The sequence below is a fragment of the Pocillopora damicornis genome, chromosome 3 (genome assembly GCF_964200805.1).
Source record: "Pocillopora damicornis chromosome 3, jaPocDami1.2, whole genome shotgun sequence".
Taxonomy (NCBI): Eukaryota; Metazoa; Cnidaria; class Anthozoa; order Scleractinia; family Pocilloporidae; genus Pocillopora; species Pocillopora damicornis.
This window is the reverse complement of record NC_142672.1, coordinates 31,427,930-31,446,945: the sequence shown is the minus strand read 5'-3', so window position 1 is coordinate 31,446,945 and position 19,016 is coordinate 31,427,930. Positions and strand designations below refer to the sequence as shown.

The 19,016-nt window shown below is 39.4% G+C and overlaps 2 protein-coding genes across 2 annotated transcripts; both read left to right on the top strand.

Moving 5' to 3' along the window:
• The first annotated feature begins 61 nt into the window (after positions 1–61).
• LOC113680608 (RNA-binding motif protein, X chromosome) lies at positions 62–8,710 on the top strand. The gene is made up of 8 exons (XM_027197645.2): positions 62–252; positions 1,050–1,165; positions 2,557–2,750; positions 3,466–3,576; positions 4,093–4,215; positions 6,149–6,316; positions 6,760–7,040; positions 8,229–8,710. Exons 1-8 carry the CDS (start codon positions 144–146, stop codon positions 8,240–8,242), a joined length of 1,116 nt encoding a protein of 371 aa, XP_027053446.2. The 5' UTR covers positions 62–143; the 3' UTR covers positions 8,243–8,710.
• Positions 8,711–11,378: 2,668 nt separating this feature from the next.
• Positions 11,379–18,831, top strand: LOC149049377 (transcription factor HES-4-like). The gene is made up of 4 exons (XM_089200776.1): positions 11,379–15,591; positions 15,793–15,888; positions 16,416–16,503; positions 17,879–18,831. Exons 1-4 carry the CDS (start codon positions 15,427–15,429, stop codon positions 18,364–18,366), a joined length of 837 nt encoding a protein of 278 aa, XP_089056902.1. The 5' UTR covers positions 11,379–15,426; the 3' UTR covers positions 18,367–18,831.
• Positions 18,832–19,016: the final 185 nt, after the last annotated feature.

The following is a 19,016-nucleotide window of genomic DNA, read 5'->3' as shown; positions in this document are numbered from 1 at the left end:
CCAATTAGAACACTTGTTTTATTGAGATCGATGCGCATGCTCGACTTCTGAAAGCTGCTGCACATGCTCAGTGTGTATTGATCGAAGGAGACATCTTAGGACTAGCGTGGTGTACGAGTCAAGGTTCCTTGTTGTATGCGGATATGACTGGCTCGCCTTCAGGACGCAAGCTTTTTGTGGGCGGCCTGCCTCCTAAGGTCGACGAGAAGGCTCTGAGAGATGTGTTTGCTCGTTTTTGGCACATCGAAGAAGGTTTGTGAACATCGGCATGGCTCAATTCACCTCAGACTTGTGACAACTTGGCGTTAGATATGCTTCCTGCCTAATGCGCGATTAATACTGTAGGATCCTTCAATCTAGAGTTAAATCGAGACAAGTTTAAACTTCAGCAGCACCAGATAATTATAATGGTATAAAACCGTAAAACAATTTCCTTAAAAGGAATCATCGTGTTACGTTATTAGATTACCATATTGCATGTTCAACTGTCTTAAACTCCTTAATTTCTTGACCATCTTCATAATTAGTGATATCGATTTGTTCGAGGTTCTTTCTGTGGAAAATGATGAAATTTTAGCGGACTGGCAAGGGTACAATTTTTGAACTGATTTAAAAGCAAAAACAGTGGCGACCATGAGAGTTTTGAAACTGTAATCGATTCCGGGTGAATGTTAATCCCATACTTCGAAGTAGGTAACAAAGGCAAGTTGCTGGAGAGTGGCAAGGTCTTTAGTGGTTCTATAAACATGTTTTAACACATACCAAATACCAGAATCGTACAAATGACTTGTTCAGAGCATCGGTTTTACCAATGAGCTAAGCTTTAACATATTAACTTTACAGATTGATAAAATATGATTTATTTTAGCTGACTTGCACTCTTTGAAACTTGAAGATATATTTGGGGTGGGGGGGGGGGGGGGGGGTTGGATTGGGTGAGGGTTAAACAGCCATAGTATTAATGATAATAACACTCTAATTCTCTTAATGCTTCCAAACTTAGTTAGCCTCTGAAGCAGAAGACTGAGTTTTTTTTTTTTATTTACCAGCGATAATTGTAACTGACCGTGAGACACACAAGAGCCGTGGCTTTGGATATGTTGTGTTTAGTAATCCTGAGGATGCAAAAGAGGCAATTTCAACAATGGCTGGCGAACGTGGCAAGGTTTGTATCCTTATGATTGAATTTTTATAAGGGTGAAAAAGTGCAAAAATGTGACAGGGCTGCATTAAAAAATGTTACTTTTACACAAGGCTGGCTATGATTGGAGAAAGGAATTGACTGTGAGAAGGTTTTGAGAACTTTATTAAACCTTTACACTGTAACATCGGTAGGGACATTCTCCATACTGTTCTCTATACATTTTCTTAGGTGTGTACAAGGAGGATTTGTTCAACAATCAAGAGCCTTTTTAGTTGGTGACCATTTCCATTATTCTTGATCTTAATATTTGATTCAAGGGTAATATTAGGAGAAGGAATTAGTACTCAGTGCTCCCATTTAACCCTTTAACTCCCAAGATTTCATTAGTAATTCTCCTAACTGTCTACTGTACAATTTATATAATGTTAGTTTGGAGAATTTGGAATTGGATCAACCAATAATTCCCTGATCAATATTTTCTTTATTCTCATTACTTGTCTGCTTGATGTCATATTGACAGTGTATGGAGAAATTCTGTCTAGGTCACTAGTGGGACTTAAACTGTTAAATAGGGTATAGAGAGGTAGTTCTTTCATCCTCGGTGACCTTTAAAATGGACACTAGGATGGGTGATATACAATGTTCAAGCTCATCTAAATCCAAGATGGTGTCTAATTATTGATCAAGATGCATGTTCTGCATTTTGGAAATTAAACAAACTTAACGAGGAAGTTTGCTGCGGATTTCTCTTTGCAAATCTTTTTAATTCACTATATCTCTATGTATGGTTATGACGAAGCCTTCTAGTCGCCAATTTGGTGACTACTTTTCAGGATTTGGTTGCCAAAGTGAAAACTTAGTCGCATTGGTGCCTATATCAGGTGCAATTTCACACCCTGTTTGGGGAAGGGCCTCCTGTTCTTAGGGAGGTCTGCACTCATATAGGAAATTTGGAGGATCCAGGCTCTTGCAGTAGCACTCTCCTGCACTGTGAGGACTTCTTTTCCCCCTGCTTTGTTGTCTCTTGAAGTCAAACAATTTGAACAAATGTGAAGTGAATTGCTTATACACATGTATAGTGATGTTTGTGTAAAGGTCACAAGCTCATAGCCATCTCATGTCAGGCAGGTATGGGTAAATCTCATACCTGTGGCTGCTCTTGAAACCCCTGAACACATTTTAGATAACAAAACAGTAGTGTTACCCTGGTTAGTTAAATTTTCTATCTTTCAAACATTGTTTTTTTTTCGGCATCAGTGATGTATGAACCCTATGTTGGAAGGGTTTGGAGGAGGTAATCTTGCATGAGATTTTCTGTGGAGCTTATTCAGTGGAACTAAACAATATAAAAACTCAGCAGCAGTTGTGTTTATTTGTTTGGTCAATCTTTGGTCAATCTTTTTTTCCTTTAGAAATTTTTCAACCATGAAATGACCCTTGAGTATGCAAAAGATAAGGATTCCGCAGCACCAAGAGGAAGAGGAGGGCGTGGAGGTGGTCGTGGAGGGTTCAGAGGAGGCTATTCAGATAGAGGTCGTGGACCACCTCCAACACGTGGCCCTCCATTCAGAGGGCCTCACCCTGGTGAACGTGGTCCTCCTGGAAGGTCGGCTTATAAATCTGTGTCCTGATTTTTGAATGGGGAAAGAAAAATGACAGCAAAAAGTAATAGCTTATAGAAAAGTGTTTTGTTGCTGATTGGTAGAAAATCGCTTTGGGGAATTTGAAGATCTGAGGTTTGATTCCTCATAGCAACTCAGATTTGTTTCCTTGTCTCACACTTACACTTATGACTAGATTCAAAAACATCTTTCTTTGAATTAAATTATTTATAGACTTTTAGCCTTTTAAAGGTTGAGGCCTGGTCAAGGCTTGGTAAATAAATGTGCTGGACAAAAATGTTTAACCTTTTTCACCCCGATATCAGCATATGTATTCTCCATAATGTTCTCTACATTTTGTAGGGTTCTGTCAAGGAGAATACATTAAACAAGCAAGAACTTCTTTAGTCTGTTATCAATTCCTTTATTCTTGTGACCTTACTGTGTGGTTCATGTGTGTTGTTGTAAAGACACTCAGAGCATCTAGCGTCAGTTTTAGCGGAGATCCTTCGTAAACCCTTTCCCTTTTTTTTAGTTTGATTTTTTTTACATGCTTTGGAATGCTTAAGACTGAATTATGTCGTTTTGTAGTCACATTGGGTGTAAGTTAACATTGATTATTGTATTATTTGCCTTGTTGTATTATAAGTTATCATTGACCCTGTCAATGTACAAGGTTTACCTGACCCATCATTGTTTTTGTGATTTTGAACCTTATAGGCCACGCGATGGTCCCCCTCCCCCCCGTAGAGATCACATGCCTCCCCCTAGCAGAGGACCCCCTAGGGGACCCCCAGGAGAACCACCCAGAGGACCACCTCCACGTGAGAGGTAAGGAGCTAACTGCTTTCACCTAAATTTACCATTTATTTACCAGGTTTTACTAAAAATCCCACAGTTATTGAAATACTGTTAGAGAAATTTTTGCAGCAGCCATTTCCTAGTTCTGTACAGAATCGAATGCATAATTTACCAATAACAGGTTTTGATTTTTTGCAGGGGTGTTTATAGGAACTGGCAACTGGCCAAAGCCTTTAGCCAGGCTGCCATTTTAAGTTGGATATGTTCACCTCAGTTTATAATAATTCATATTTAAAGTATTTATGATTATTGAAATAGTTAAAAAGAAATTTGTACAGCAGCCAGTTCTCTGTTTTAAGGGCAACTGATTCATACTTTACCAGTATTGGGTTAAGACTTATGAATCATTACCATATCATTGCTTTGCAGGTTGGCGTGACTTTGTGGAATACCTGGTTGTAGATATGCAATGTAGAGTACATTTAGTGTAAACAATCATAGTATTGATGAACAAGTCACTTAAAATTCAATCAATATTTTTTCTAGATATGATGACTATGGACCCCCTCCTGACCGTGGGTACCCCTCAAGGGATTATGATCGTGGAGGCTACAGTGACCGCGAGAGGGAGAGGCCACCTAGCTACAGTAACGACTACTATGGCAGCAGGTATGAAGAATCGTGCAGTGTTCATGCACAGAACATAACATACAGTAGTTGTAGTTCACTCACAGAGAAATACTCATGGTAGAGGTTGAGCAAGTCAGCCACTCAATCCCACTTCAAAATGCGCAAGCTTGAAACATTCATGTTTGGTCATTTAACCCTTTAACTCCCAGAAGTGATTAACATAAAACTTCTCCCTACGATATCCATACATTCTTCAGCAAACAGGTAATGAGAATATTCAAACTCATCAGGTAGAAGCTGCTGTCTTGATCTAGCACCAAGTTCTCATAACTAATTTACAAGGAAATGTGTAGCAGCTACAGGGGAGAATTAATGATCAGATCTTGGAAGTTGGTAACCAGTCAACTCGCCGACGGACCAACTCGCCGACGCCAACTCGCCGACGTATAAAATCGAGTAGAGACGTCGGCGAGTTGGTCGTCAATCCAATACAACTTATTAGAAGTTAAACATACAGAAAAGTAAACGATATTTAGTAAAAAAACACTGGTGAACATCTAACAGAAGCTTAAACATTGGTGAACATTGGTGAACTTCACCAATGACTATAACAGCTTAAGACGCGAACGACAAGTAATTGTGCGACAACAACACCGTAAAGACTCATCATGTCAATCGCTCAGATTTTTCAACGAAAACTTGGCTTTCTAGACAAGATCTTTAGTAAAAAGCATTTCTTTTTATTTGCAAAAAAGTTTATAAGGATCTCAAGGCGAAAAAAGGGAAGTAAACATCACCAATGACTCAAACAGCTTCAAACGCGAACGAGTTATTGTGTGACAACAACACCGTAAAGACTCATCATGTTAATCGCTCAGATTTTTTAACGAAAACTTAGCTTTCTAGACAAGATCTTTAGTAAAAAGCAATTCTTTTTATTTGTAACAAAGTTTATAAGGATCTCAAGGCGAATAAAGCGACGTTAACATCGCCAATGAACAAAATTGGCTGTAGACGCCAATGAGTTGTGTGAGTCATTGGTGATGTTTACTTCGCTTTATTCGCCTTGAGATCCTTATAAACTTTGTGGCAAATAAAAAGAAATGCTTTTTACTAAAGAACTCGTCTAGAAAGCCAAGTTTTCGTTAAAAAATCTGAGCGATTGACATGATGTCGCACAATAACTCGTTCGCGTCTTAAGCTGTTATAGTCATTGGTGAAGTTCACCAATGTTCACCAATGTTTAAGCTTCTGTTAGATGTTCACCAATGTTCACCAGTGTTTTTTTACTAAATATCGTTTACTTTTCTGTATGTTTAACTTCTAATAAGTTGTATTGGATTTGACGACCAACTCGCCGACGTCTCTACTCGATTTTATACGTCGGCGAGTTGGCGTCGGCGAGTTGGTCCGTCGGCGATTTGACCGTAATTCCTTGGAAGTTAAAGGGTTAAAAGTCAGTTACAGTTCAGTAATTACACTAAAATATAAAACGACCTAGAATCATGGTAACAAACGGTAAATTGAACTTTACTACTTCAATACGCTCTAAATGCTATTGTAGAGAAGTAAGTTTGAAAAAATTAAGATCGTGATCATGAATTTTTCAAAACACCTTGTGGAGAGTCCATAGTGTAGGGAAAATTAGATCATTGGTGAGCTGACATTGTTACTGTAAGAAATACAGCAAACTAAAACTGCATGTTAGTGCTGTGGTCAAATGTTTTTCTTTGTTCTCGGAGAGAAAGGCTGAGGTTAGATTCCTCATGGAGAGTCCGAATTAATTTTTTTGTCCCCCGCACGGGACAAGACGAAAAACATCTTTACAACTCTTTTCTTGATTTGAAAAATTTTCCAAGAGTTTCTTTTTTTCCTTTGCCTTGTGTGGTTTAAAAATTTGAGAATAAGTAAAAATTTGAACCAGCACCACAATATGCGACATAAACCAACGATGTTTGCCCATGGATTTCAGATATCCACCGCATGAACGTGGTGGAGGTGGCAGCAGTGCAGGTGGTGGAAGCAGTTACTCCAGCAGTGAGCGTGGTTATGGCCCACCCATGGATAGAGGTTACGGCAGCTCAGACCGTTACAGTAGTGCCGAAAGAGGATACTCCAGTGACAGAGGTTATGATGACAGGTAAATAGTGTCTCTTATTGTAGAATTTCAGTTACCTTTTGAGCCTGCGTTCTTCTGGCATTACCCTTAGACAAAGGGCGCAGTCTCTTATGACAGACGGTGCCGTTACTGCTCCATAAGTGGCGAATTCGCGAATGCCGTGTTAAAACATGGTGATGAATGATAGTCGGTTTCTCTAGCTTCTTCGTCTTTGTTGTTTATGAAGCAAAGTGCCGAACGAGAGAGAGAAAACCCTTCATTTAGATAGACAGATATACTGTTACTGACTTATCAGTAACCTCGATGGTGTTGCAGGTACTCAGTAAAGTTACAATTTCTCTTATAATGCCTTATTATCCAACGAGTGTCGTACTCGTAGTCGTATCTATTTTAAAAGAAAAATAAGCTGGTGGCTGGTCCTAAAGCACAATGCACTGTGTGACACATCAGTTTTTGTTTATTAGGTATGGAGGCAGCACTGGAGGTTCCGGAGGCACTTCACATGATCGATATCTTCCAGAGAGAGGCAGCTATGGTGGTGAGCGTCAGGAGAGGGGTGGTTATGACTCTTATGGCAGTAGTGGAGGAGGCTATGGAAGCAGTGAGCGAGGTTATGGTGGACCCGAGCGAAGTTATCCCCCACCTGAACGTGGGTATGGGCCCCCTCCTGAGCGAGCGAGATCGGGAAGCTACGGTGGACCTCCCGCTGAAAGGCCGTATTCATCTGGAGGTTCCTATTCCGGAGGTGAGTGGTGACGGGAAGATGAACTCTTTCAACCCAGAGTTGGGTAATAATTTATGTTATCTCCAAAATACAGACACTGATTACAGAGGAGATGTGAATTACTTGAAGTCACAGTGCATTGAGTCTGCTAAATCATTCTTAAGGTAGCCTGGTGTGTGGGACTAATTCTACCTCGTATGGATGAAAAAAAATTTTTTTTCCGAACTTTACTGTTCTTCATATTGGAAATTTCGCCTCAGCTATCGTGATCTTTTTCAGTTTAGTCCGGGAAACGTGGCGCGAGTGTTCACTAAAAATATATATTTTTAGCACGGTTGCTGAGTTGTCAGTAGCCTCTTTGGCACATGAAGATCATCAACCAGTCAACAAGGAAATAGTGCTGATGTGAGACTAGGGCATGGGAACCAACCCGGTTGAACTAATGTTATTCAATTCCACCCTCCTCTCTCTCTTCCCCCCCCCCCCCCCCCCAAGATAATGGAATACTTGTATGTTCTAAATGAGTGAGAACGCACCAGATGGTTATGGTTATTTTGATGTTGTGGTAACCTCCTGGTGGTTGCTTCTCGGATTTTCGACGGTGGTTTTTATTGTGCTATCATTGTTTTGGAGAAAATAGATGTAAAAGCCTTGTATCTCTCACCTCTCTAAAGAATCTGTTATCTCAAAAGTAGGTTTATGACCGAATCAGTCGAAGTTGAAAAGCTACATCCACTCCAGTTTATATGGTACTAAAGTTATACGCGCTAATACCTCGCTTTTTCAGTTACCAGTAATTGATTTTATCCCAATTGTGAATGAAAGGGGAATGGTAAAATTTCGCTCATCTTTACGCAGAGTGACAGCTTCTTGATTTTCGTACTCCGTAAATTCGCATCCATCCGGCAGTATCTCGGAATTGCTTATTTGTTCACTGCCACAGTTAATTCTACAGGGTATTCATATTCAGTTCATTTCCTGAATCGATCCACAGCGTAACAAGTTAGTCGATGTGGTACATTAAGTTGAGAGGCCTGTTTCCCTTCGCCGTCTCATATCTTGTACGTGTTTTTATCTTTTTAAAGCAGGAAAATCCGTATGATCTATACAAGCTGTAGCGGTTATCACCACTGGACATACTGTGCCTCGTGCATCAAAGTATCATTTTGTCCTGTATGTCTAATTGTGTAATTTACATTTCGTTTGAAGGCCGCGACTGGTGATGAGGTGCCGAATCGCGCTCTCCGATCCTGCGGTGACCACCGAAGTTTCTTGCCGATGCACTTTAATTTGTTCCAGTTACAGATTTCCCCCGTACCTTGACTGTAAAGTAAACGCTTAATCAGTTCATCTGTTGCCGAATCCATCTTTGCAAATCTTCGAATGCCTAATAACGAACTGAAATCCGCTTTGTTAACGGACCTTGTAGATTCTCCTCGATTTTCGTACCTTCGGCATCATATGTGTATATGCGTGTAGCTTGTGGAATTTCGAATGTTGCAATGCATAGCGCAGACTTAAAGTAAATAGTATCTTGCTTTCATGTGCACATTTTGACTGAACGAATCGCCGTTTTTTTAGCAATTTTTATGTACTGATTGTGAGAGGGCTTGGAGGTAGTGTTAAAAATGCTTTTTTGCGCAAGTAGAGCTGTTTCTTTTTATTGCAAATAAAGAGTTGTATCCTGAAAATCCGATGTTTCATTGATTGCCGACTCGAGTTCAAGCAGCTACGATGTTCGACCGCTGTGGTAAAATGCAATGTCTTAAACTAACCGGTACATAGCTACGGATAAACTGAAGGCTGCGTTCGAAATAAATTTTTGAAGGCTTTTCTATTTCCATCTATCGTTGAACTCTGATTGTTTAGCTCGGAGCACTGCCTCGCTTCCATTTTCCGACTATCTTCATCTACTGTCTTTTCATGAGCACACAAGAAGCCAGCCGGTTTCCCGGCGATTCTGTCTTCGTCCCTTTCTGTCTAAGTAGGAAAACTTCGAATGCAAAGAAACAAATTAAACAGTTCGACAAGTCGTTACATTTGTGAAGGAAGTTGAGGTCCAATCCTCCGACTAAAAGCCTTACCACATCAACTGTCAAAGGTTCGCAATGTCGTTCAAAAGACCTTGACGAGGTGTCTTCTTGATCCCTGTACTTTCGATCATCGAAAACGATGGCTTGCAGTCTTATCCGTAGCTATTCTGACGGTCTGTTATAAACTGAATATTTGCATGTTCTTAAACTGATTACGTTCGTCTTACTCTCAGCGGAGAGAGTGTAACCTTCAAGCATTGGCTGCTGTATATAATACAAACATTCAATTGTTGTATTATCACGCAAGGCCTCATGTTTCGAGGGCTGCAAGATTTAGCTAAGCGGCTTCGAATTTCTGGCTATGATGAATTTAAAGTTTCTTCTCGAAACGATCACCTTGATGCCTTAAATTTATTTCGAGTGGTCAGTTAAAAATTTAACAAGTCTACATGACCAAAAAACGTATGTAATTGTGAAATATGGTAACTGTAATAACCAATTGAATCCTACGCGTCGATATGCACGGTCTTTACCGTAACGTCTGTCGAATCGATGTTTTATTTGACTCCGTGCAGTTTGACTTACAAGATTGTGATAAACTAGTTGCATAAAAGAGGTTTCACAGAGAGAAAATCTCTCTTGTCATAAACCTTCGCGCATTGTTACCTCTGTCTTACTTTGATGGTCTTTCTTTCTGTTTCCCTTTTTCTTTTCCAAGTATTTAACCCTGTACACCCTCACGTGGTATTCTTATACTTCACACTGTTATCTTTACTTTTCTTATGATACTGACAAAGAGAATTTGTTTGACAATCACGATGTTTTAAATTACTTATCATTTCCTTTATAAAAGTGACCTTCACATTTGATTCAAGGGGTATAGTGTAGAGGATATTAGAAGCTTGTCACTCTAAGGGGCAAAAGGTTGAGTGTAACGTAGAAAAAATTATCCAAATACCTTATTTCCTCAAATAGGCGCCCGTAGTCGAATAAGCACCCACCCCCTGGGCCAATATATCAAACAAGTGCCTTTCTCCTCTCGAATAACCCTTGCCCTTCCCTCACTTTTCTAACCGGTATTAAGGAAAGGAAGACCTGTTGCTATTACAACTTGATTAATAACTTTTTAAGCCTCAACTACAGCTGAATTAGTGCAGGTTCAACGGTTCTTAATTGGCGCCTTACTTCCATTAAGTGCTCTTTTTAGCCAAAAAATCAAATAAGTGCTAGGCGCTTATTCGAGGAAATACTATACTCCATAGGAGATTTGAAGTAGGGGGAGTCAGGGACGATTATTTAAATTTAAGTTCATAAAACGGGGTTAAACAACCCAAGACGAAGGTCATTTACCGATGAATGTCATACCACAGCCCTTACAATTACTAGATAAATTAAGTTCTATCTTAAGTCGTTGATTGTGATGAATGCGCTCAAACTCCCTCGATTGAAGGTAGGTAAATTGTAACAACTAAACTACCGTGTTTTGTTGCCAAGGTAAATCTTACAGTTTCCCCTTTTTCTGGAAACTCTTTTTAACGTGCCGACAAATTGCCAAACCGTACAAACACCGCATGAAACGTCGTGTGGTTGGCGAAGTTATTTCTCTTGCATCTGGTATATATGATCGGTCGAATGATCTATCAGTGAGCGATGAGTATGTCAGTTCTTGTCCGAATCAGCTTGTCGGGAAATTAAGTGAGTTTAAGGCATCAACTGAGGCCAACCTTCGTTTTTAAGCCATGCAGTCATTTATCAGTTATTAGGCTGAAGCCGAGACTACTAGTCAGTAGTGTAGTGTGATCTTCTAGGTGAGACTTTCACGGTAAGGACTGTTATTATTAGTAGTAGTAGTAGTGGCTGAATGTTTGCCAATCTAAGTGGAAGTCAGCGTGAGAGTTAACTGAGGAGCTGTTCATCAGTCGCCTTTGAGAAATTGTGCGGATGGCCTCTGCATAGGCTGTTGGACCATATTCTCTTAGTTGTTATTCAAGGCTATTCAAGTCATCTCGCTAATTTTTTTGGGTGTGTGGTAGAGTTTCTTTTGTCTTTGGTTTGTGCTTTATTTCAGCACGGAGTAACTTTTTAAAGTTACTTTTTATTTGAGTTATTTTCCATATCCACGCCCGTTTTATTTCAGCAGTTGACTTTCTTAAGGTTTACTTAACATTTACGTTCGCATTTTTCAATGCCATGCGAACAAGCTATGAATGGCAGTACAGTACTAGTTGGGAAGCAACGAGATACCGCACCATCGAGGGGCCTTGTTGATTTCGTACGACTTGATCGGTTGTATTGTTGCGTCTCTGAGAGCCTGCATTTAGGGTCCTTTTTTTTTCTTTTTTTTTCTGGTCCCTTTTTTCCAAACTCATCTTATTCACTAGTTATTTATTAAGAATCGTAGTTGCGGAAATCCTTTTTGAAATTGTCTGGTTTTTCTCAGTTTGCTATACCAGGATTACAACTTTTTATGAGTGGAGACGCCGAATGCTCTTTCATTATTTTTTTTTTACTTTAAAGCGAACGTTGGGCTATTATTACGGAAATGATCAAAATACCACGAAGACGATAAAATCTCGACTGTGATTGTGTAGTAATTGTCAGCTTTACACTTTTCACTCCGTTCTTTATGTGTTCTCCGAAAGAAAGACGGGCTATCTAATGCCCCCGTATGCATTAGCAATTCACTCTTCTGGGAGCGTGTTACAGGAATGGTGAAGCGCTCCAAAGGCGAGTCTAGTCGAGCGTTCATATTTGTTTCTTTGCTTGTTTGACAAAGATGAGCACTGGAAAATTTGGTTTAGTGGGTTAAAGTATGATAATCGGCTCGGAACAAAAGAAATTAAATACAGCAGGTAAGCAGACGTGACCAGTCATCCCAGACATCGAGACGGAACACAGTTTACCAAGCCTTTGAAATAGTATTACTGAATATTGGTACATCCTGGCAGGACTATGACATCGTCAGGCGATCAAATTTTTCTTTTGTAGTAAAGTATGTTTTCGTCGTAATTGCAGGACCTGTCAAGTTTCACTAATCATAACGTCGCGTTCCGGAAGACAGTTGCGTCCCTGCAATCTCTTGTTTGTTTGTTTTTTTTTGTTTTGTTTTTTTTCTGTCAGTTTCGTGCCAAGCCTCTCGCCGCCGCCTGTTTCACAGCTCAGCCGCTCGTACCGCAGCACCAATGAGACCCTGTTCGCTGGCTAAGATGTAGCTTAGAGAAGTTGTAACTAAATTTAGACTCTTGGAATATGGATCGCATGTGAATGCTGACAATGGGGTACCATACGCCTGCCGAGAAATCAATTGTGCGTTATTGAGCAACATAGCGCCGCTTAAATTTGCGGATAACGTTTTCGCTCTAGAAAGGCAACTAATCGTTCTATCCTTGTCCATCCCTGAATTTCCTTAATATTTTCGTAAAGTTTTAAACACCCCCGAAATTTCCTATGTTTATTCCTTTTGACGAAGGGCTAACGCCTTAGAAACTTCACGCCGGTCAGTTTACATTATCAACTCAGTTCATGAAACCGTTTTATCCGTTTGGGGAAAGGCCTTCCCCGAGAGAAAAGGACAAGTAAGAAATCGCTATCTGTAGGGTTTGGAATTGTATTTCTAAAAGGTTCGTTATTTTTGAAGTCGTAACTATCTCATAGGGATTTGGAATGTTTTTGAGTGCGTTAAAACAGATGACGCTCTCTTTTTTTATGACCCTGCATTGTCAGTTCCTTCCAGCGGTCCGGAGGTGCACGGTTAGTTGCTAAGAATTCGAGAGGTGGTCATTTACAAGTCTGGTGTATTGAAGATACGCTGTTAGTGGCAGACCATGTCATTTGAAGTAGCAATATCGACGAAATGTAGTAATAAACCTTTCCCTCTTGTTTGTCTGTAGATGAATTGCTCTACAACACTAGTACGTCATAGATCGCAAACCTGCACTTTGTCATTCTTGAACGATAATCGTTTTGAAATATGTCAGCTGTCGCAGCTGAGGTACTCTTTCGACAGAATCCAGACTTACTAGGATTTTAGGGCTTTTACTTGAAGAGATCCGTCGTTGCTGAGGGAACCGACTAGACGTATGACTCGACTTTTGTTATCTAAGTGAGTATCTTGTGCGGTGAAGTGTGCAATCTCACGCCTTATTTTTTGTACGCGGAATTGATTTCTAACGTTATCAAAACATGGCAAGTCTTTTGTGCTGTGAAGAGGCCAATTTCTTGTTTTAGTTTTTTTCATGCTGAATTTCTGACTGACGGTGTTGAGAAAAACTGAGTCTGAACATGGCGGGTGTCGCAAGAAAAAAGGGCGAGTTTCTGACCCCGCTTTTTGTGTAAGCAATTCATTCCTCACGGGATGGAAAACAAGGAAGAAGATGGCGATTCCGTTGCAAGAATATTGGTCAATTTTGTTCCATGGCTTTTACTCGGAGTTATTTTTCTAGATATGGCGGGTCTATTTTGAAGAAAGAGGCTTATTTCGTACCTTTTTTTCTGCTCGGAATTGATTTCCAACTGTCTCTAAGACTAGTCTAAACATGGAGAAATCACTGAAAACTTTGGCACACCTTTTATAGTCAACTTCAGCTCTTTTTTGGCGAGAGTATGGGGAGATTCTCTCAAGTGTCGTTTATTGCTCAGTTATTCGCGTTCTACCGAATCTTATTGTTGCTGTGAAGAATTGTGAAACGTCGAGTAAAGTTGTTTAAATGATGTTTTGTACTTCATTACTTTCTCTCTCTTAAACGTCTGAAGCACGTCACAAAGCTAAAGTTATTTTTATTATTAGTCTTCCTTTTTTGTTGTTTCGATTGTTTTTTCCACAACAACTTTTAAACTTTGCTCATTTTTGTTGTTCATACAAGGGCAGTTTCTTCCAAAAGTTGAAAAAAAATACGTAAAAAAAGTTTAAAACAAAAACAGTCGAGAAGATCAGATCAGTTGAAAGGTCAAACGAATGGTAGACATTACACATGTTGATGTCCGCTTATAATTTTTTTTTCTCATTGGAATTCACTGTACTTAATTTCGTGCTAAATGTCCGTAAACGCAGCTTCATATTAACAAGAGAGAAATAAAAAAGAATCACCTCAAAACTCATCTGAACAGAGTCGGCTCTGCAACTTCTCACCCGATCGCTCAATATTCTGGGTTTACCTGTATTCAGATCCAACATACTTAAAAGTTGTAACTTACTCTGTGAAAAATGGACTAAGATACAGGTGATTAAAGGAATAAACCTGTACCCAAAATCTGTACCTGATAATCCATCAATTCTTCCTTTCTCCTCAAAGAGGCAGTTCGAAGTACAAGTCGAAATTCGTTTTTTTGATATTTTTATAGTCGTGAAAGAAAACACCGCAGACTATTGTGAATGTCATTTCCGTTTTAAGTTATTTCTTGCGAGAAAGAAGATTACGATTGTTGATTTTACCAGAGTTTTCATCATCAACATGAAAGAATCCGTGTTTGGTCAACCTGAGGGTTTTCATGTCTCTTTTCTTTTTTTATAATTTATTAAGGTGGACAAGTTGCTTCTTGTTCGAAAGTGGCCGATTTTGGCTCGGAAATGAAAATAACAGGAAGGTCAGATTTTTGTGGTTAAATGTAAAACGAAGTGACTTGTAAATGCGTGGGAACCTTCCGATGGCTTTGTTTTGCAATCGTAGTGTGCTTGTAAAGACTTTTGTTTTTAGCGGGTGTGTGAAACAATGCGCCAAAACAAAACACACTTTCGAAACAAAGCTAAACACGTGCTCTGGAATATGGCCTTGTAATGTTTTATTTACAGTGCGATTTATGAATTTCACAATGCCTCCGTAGAGCCACAATGTATCACGTCCCAAGTTCGTGTAGGCCATTCCAAGAGTCGTTTGTTTATCTTGCACAGTCAATTAGCTCAAATCGTTCTCACGGCCTCCGACTAAGCCGGTTTGAAGTGTCTGCTGTAATAACGGAAAAAAAAAAATTGGCATTCGTCGTCTCTATTTATAATCTGTCTCTAATATGCCCGCCAGACTTCCAGTCTCGTTGGTTAAATGGCTTTTATACGTTATAATTACTTTAGCATTTAACTTTTTGGTTCAGTATACCCGTCCTCACGCGCGCTTCGAACTTGAATGCCGACTCTTGCTGTTGGCTATCCAAGTCTGGCACTATTTGCATAACGCATGCTGAGAGGGTTTTGTTTCGCACAACAAGCGACCAATGGCAGGACTGCGTTCTCACGCTCTCTTTCTCAGCTGCCAGCGAACGCCAAAATACCATTCATGCGACAAAAATGCAGGCTCTTTAAAACAAAATGCGATGATAATAAGCCGGGGTTGGGAACTTGTAGACAAGGATTTTCCCACGGCTCGGAAGGTAAATAAAACGCCATGTTCACCAAAGTTCACTTTCATTTGTCCTTGTGTCGAGTCGAAGGAGGAGATCGTGAAAATTGCTCAGACGTTGTAGCCTCGGGAAAAAAAGCCTTAAAAAAGATAGGGATGGTGCAAGAATCTACGAAACTGGAAAAGGAAAATGATTCAGAAAACCGGAAGGTATACAATGGTCTGGATTTTTCTTACGAAATCCTGATTTTTCGTAGCCATGCTTATCTTCGCTTCTTTTCTTACATTCGCCTCTGGAAAGCTTTCTTTCAAAATATAGCGTGTGTGAAACATTTTAAGTCTAACTTGCTTGAGGAATATAGCTGTCAACAACCTCTTAACTAAATTAAAATCCTTCTATTTTCGTTGTAGTGGTCTAAACCAATTATGGAGAAGAGAAGGCGCGAACGAATCAATCGAAGCCTTGAAGAACTGAAGAGATTAGTGCTAGAGGCACAGAATAGAGATGTAAGTATTTGCTGTGTCAGCAGAAATGTATCTGCATTATTTTAGAACAAGTGTTCGATGAAGTAAATCTTTTGTTCATTTGCTGCTTGTAAATTTAGAGGAAATGTTAAAGTTACTGGCGCTATAGGCAGGTTATCATAGTGGCCCTTTCTGTTTTGCCAAACATTGGATTCCATCAGTTTGCAGTTGATATCGCGGAATCTTACCAAAGAAGTAAGACATATGGGTATTTTTTGTACCGCGTGACTGTACAAAGTCTATACAAGTTGCGTTTTAGCGTGCTTTTGCAAACAAGCTTTCTGTCAATCGTATTTAACATCCGTGACATCTGTTTTGTCTCGAGGAAAGAAAAAGACCGTGAACTGTCGTGAGTGGGTTAATGAAATAAGAGTATCAATGATGTTAGCATTTCGTGGTTGAGATGATGGGGTCTTTCTCTCTGTTAAGGGTCGTTGAAGAAAATTCCAGTTTAACGCTCCAAAAACAGTTTAAGTAATAGAGTTTGATTTCAAAATTAATAATTGCAGAGTTCTCGGTACACAAAGCTGGAGAAGGCAGATATCCTGGAGATGACTGTCCGTTATCTACGTAGTCTTCGACATCACCAACGAGCAGGTAAATTTTACCTCCTCTGGGATAATGACACGTTAATATACAACTAATAAATGTCAGTACATGTTACCGTTATTTCAACTGCTCAATTGTGAATAGTTTATGACTAGTAGTACGTTTTAAGCATTTTAAGCTTATGTCACTAGATACGACAGGTGCAACCTGTAACATTTGGAAGACTTTTTAATCTCTCAATTATTAAGTAATGAAGACATTGACTTGGGTTGAAAAACAAAAGAATCATTGTGATGTTTATTACGTTAGGTTGCAAAAACGCCACCTACGGCTGGAAAAACTTAAAATATACCTTTATGTACAATATAAAAGTTGAAAAAATTCGTAGCAAGAACGCTATTAGGAACAAGTAAAAGTAATATATTTTTTGGGGGGGTTATCTTTACTAGGGTTCGAGCAAGAAGCAGGTTCATTAGCTTATGTGTCTTTATTCTCAACCGCTACAGGATGTTTAAGTGAGTCGCTTGTGTATGGTCCATTGCTTTGGGGTTTTTAACTCGATAACACTAACTCTTATACTGCGGCTTTAGATTCATTGAATTGACCTAGAGGCATGCTGTAAAATACTATTTTATCTCAACTCCGTGGATAACTCGATAATTCGATTTGAGTTTGAAAATCATCTCGTCCGAGAAAGCTTCTCTCTCAAACAAACAAAACAATCTAATCCATTTTAAGCGATGATCAAAAGAAACCCTTGTGGTCGAAAGGTCATCTTGATAAACAAATTCAGTTTAAAGTCCACTCCATTTTGATACTGGTAGCCTTTTTTGGGAAGATCTAATGGAGTTCAAGCAGAAGGAAGGCCAAAAAGCACTGATTAGTTTGTGTGATTCTTTGAAAGCCTGGATAGATTTTGCAATTTACCAGAAATAATTTTTAGAAAAGAGAGAACAACTTGAACCTTAAAAATTCAGGGGAGGTAAAATTAGAATACGAATGAGAAAACTGATCATCATTTTAGTGGCTTATTTTTGCAAAGTACTGTTTTATTTAGTTCTTGTATTAAAAGAGAAATATCTTGTCCCTTGTGAATTTTCTGCTAGATCTCAAGTAGGAATTATTTCTTGTTGTTGAAGCTTTCACAAATTGGGATGGACTTAAAAAAAGCGTGGCTTGGGGGTTTTACCCAATTGGAATGAGATATAACTCTTTTCAGTGATTCATGTTCATTCTTCTTAAAGGCTTCTTTTCTTCTTTCAGTCGCCATGCTGCTTTACTGTGTGAAATATTTTGATTTTGAGGTCTACGCCAGCCTTTTACCAACGAAAAAATTATTAGAGTAGGGCAAGTGTCCTCAGTTTATACAGAAAATCCTCTTTCCCTTACAGTTTTGCGTTTTAAAAATGTTCTCTGTTTCTAGTGATGGCGACTGCCGACCCTCACATGCTACTCAAGTACCGCGCCGGCTATAGTGCATGCGTGGCCGAGGTGTCCAAAAACGTGATTGGGGACGATTCCTTGGAACCTGATGTAAAAACTCAAATCCTTTCTCATTTAACGGGCTGCCATGCAAGTCAGAGGGGAGCTGGTGACATTACAATACAGTCGCCCGCAAGATATCCATCATCAGTTCACTATGAGAGCACTTCGGACCTTTCCGTGAAGGAACAAAGACGGTTGTTACCTAAGGACACTACGAATTCGCATGCATCCCAAGCTCGTACCACAGTTTCTCCTTACATGGTTCAAAGCCATCGAGTACTTTCTTCACCAGGGACCATTCCTCTGCATTATGTCCCCGTCTTAGGTACCGACTCTGGGACCTCTTCAGGATTGTACCACGCGCTGGTCCCAAGTGTATCCTCTCCCGGTTTACACCTCACAGACCCTTTGTGGCGACCTTGGTGATCAAAGTTGTGAAACGTTTTTATCAAATATTAAGGAATAGAATTATAGCGTAAATAAGGAGTTTAAAAAGATGGCTAAAGTAATCGCGTTTATCTCCGAGAGAAAGTTTTCACCTTAAATTTAGACGCTACATGTGAGAAATTAATTTTTAAAAAAATACACTGCTATTCAATAGGTCCCCCTTACGTCTTTCTCCCAAACGTTTAAATTCACTTGAAAAATCGTAAGGTATTGATGTTTTCAGCGTACAATTTAGATTGGCTCAATTCGATCACTCCATTATCGCATTTTTAACACGCATTTCTGTAAAACAGCGACCTAAAGCAACTGAGCCGACACAATGAAAGTTAGAAATGAAAGTATGAGTATTTTTACCTGGTTGTTCCATGATGCAAAATGGCAGATGCTTGAGAAATAATGTAAATAGTATCGAATGATTTTAGAATTAAAGCAAGTGCAAATTCCGTTTCTTTCTCGTGCTTTTTTTGTTTCTTATTTGAATTAATGTTCATGAATATATTTATTACAAGCCCGATACGAGGCTTTATGATCAAAATAGGCTGTTTTCCCAAGATCTGTACAATTCTAGAATTTTTAAACTACTCTTAGTTTGACCCCAAAAGTTAGCTCTAAAGTGTTACTCTTGGAAG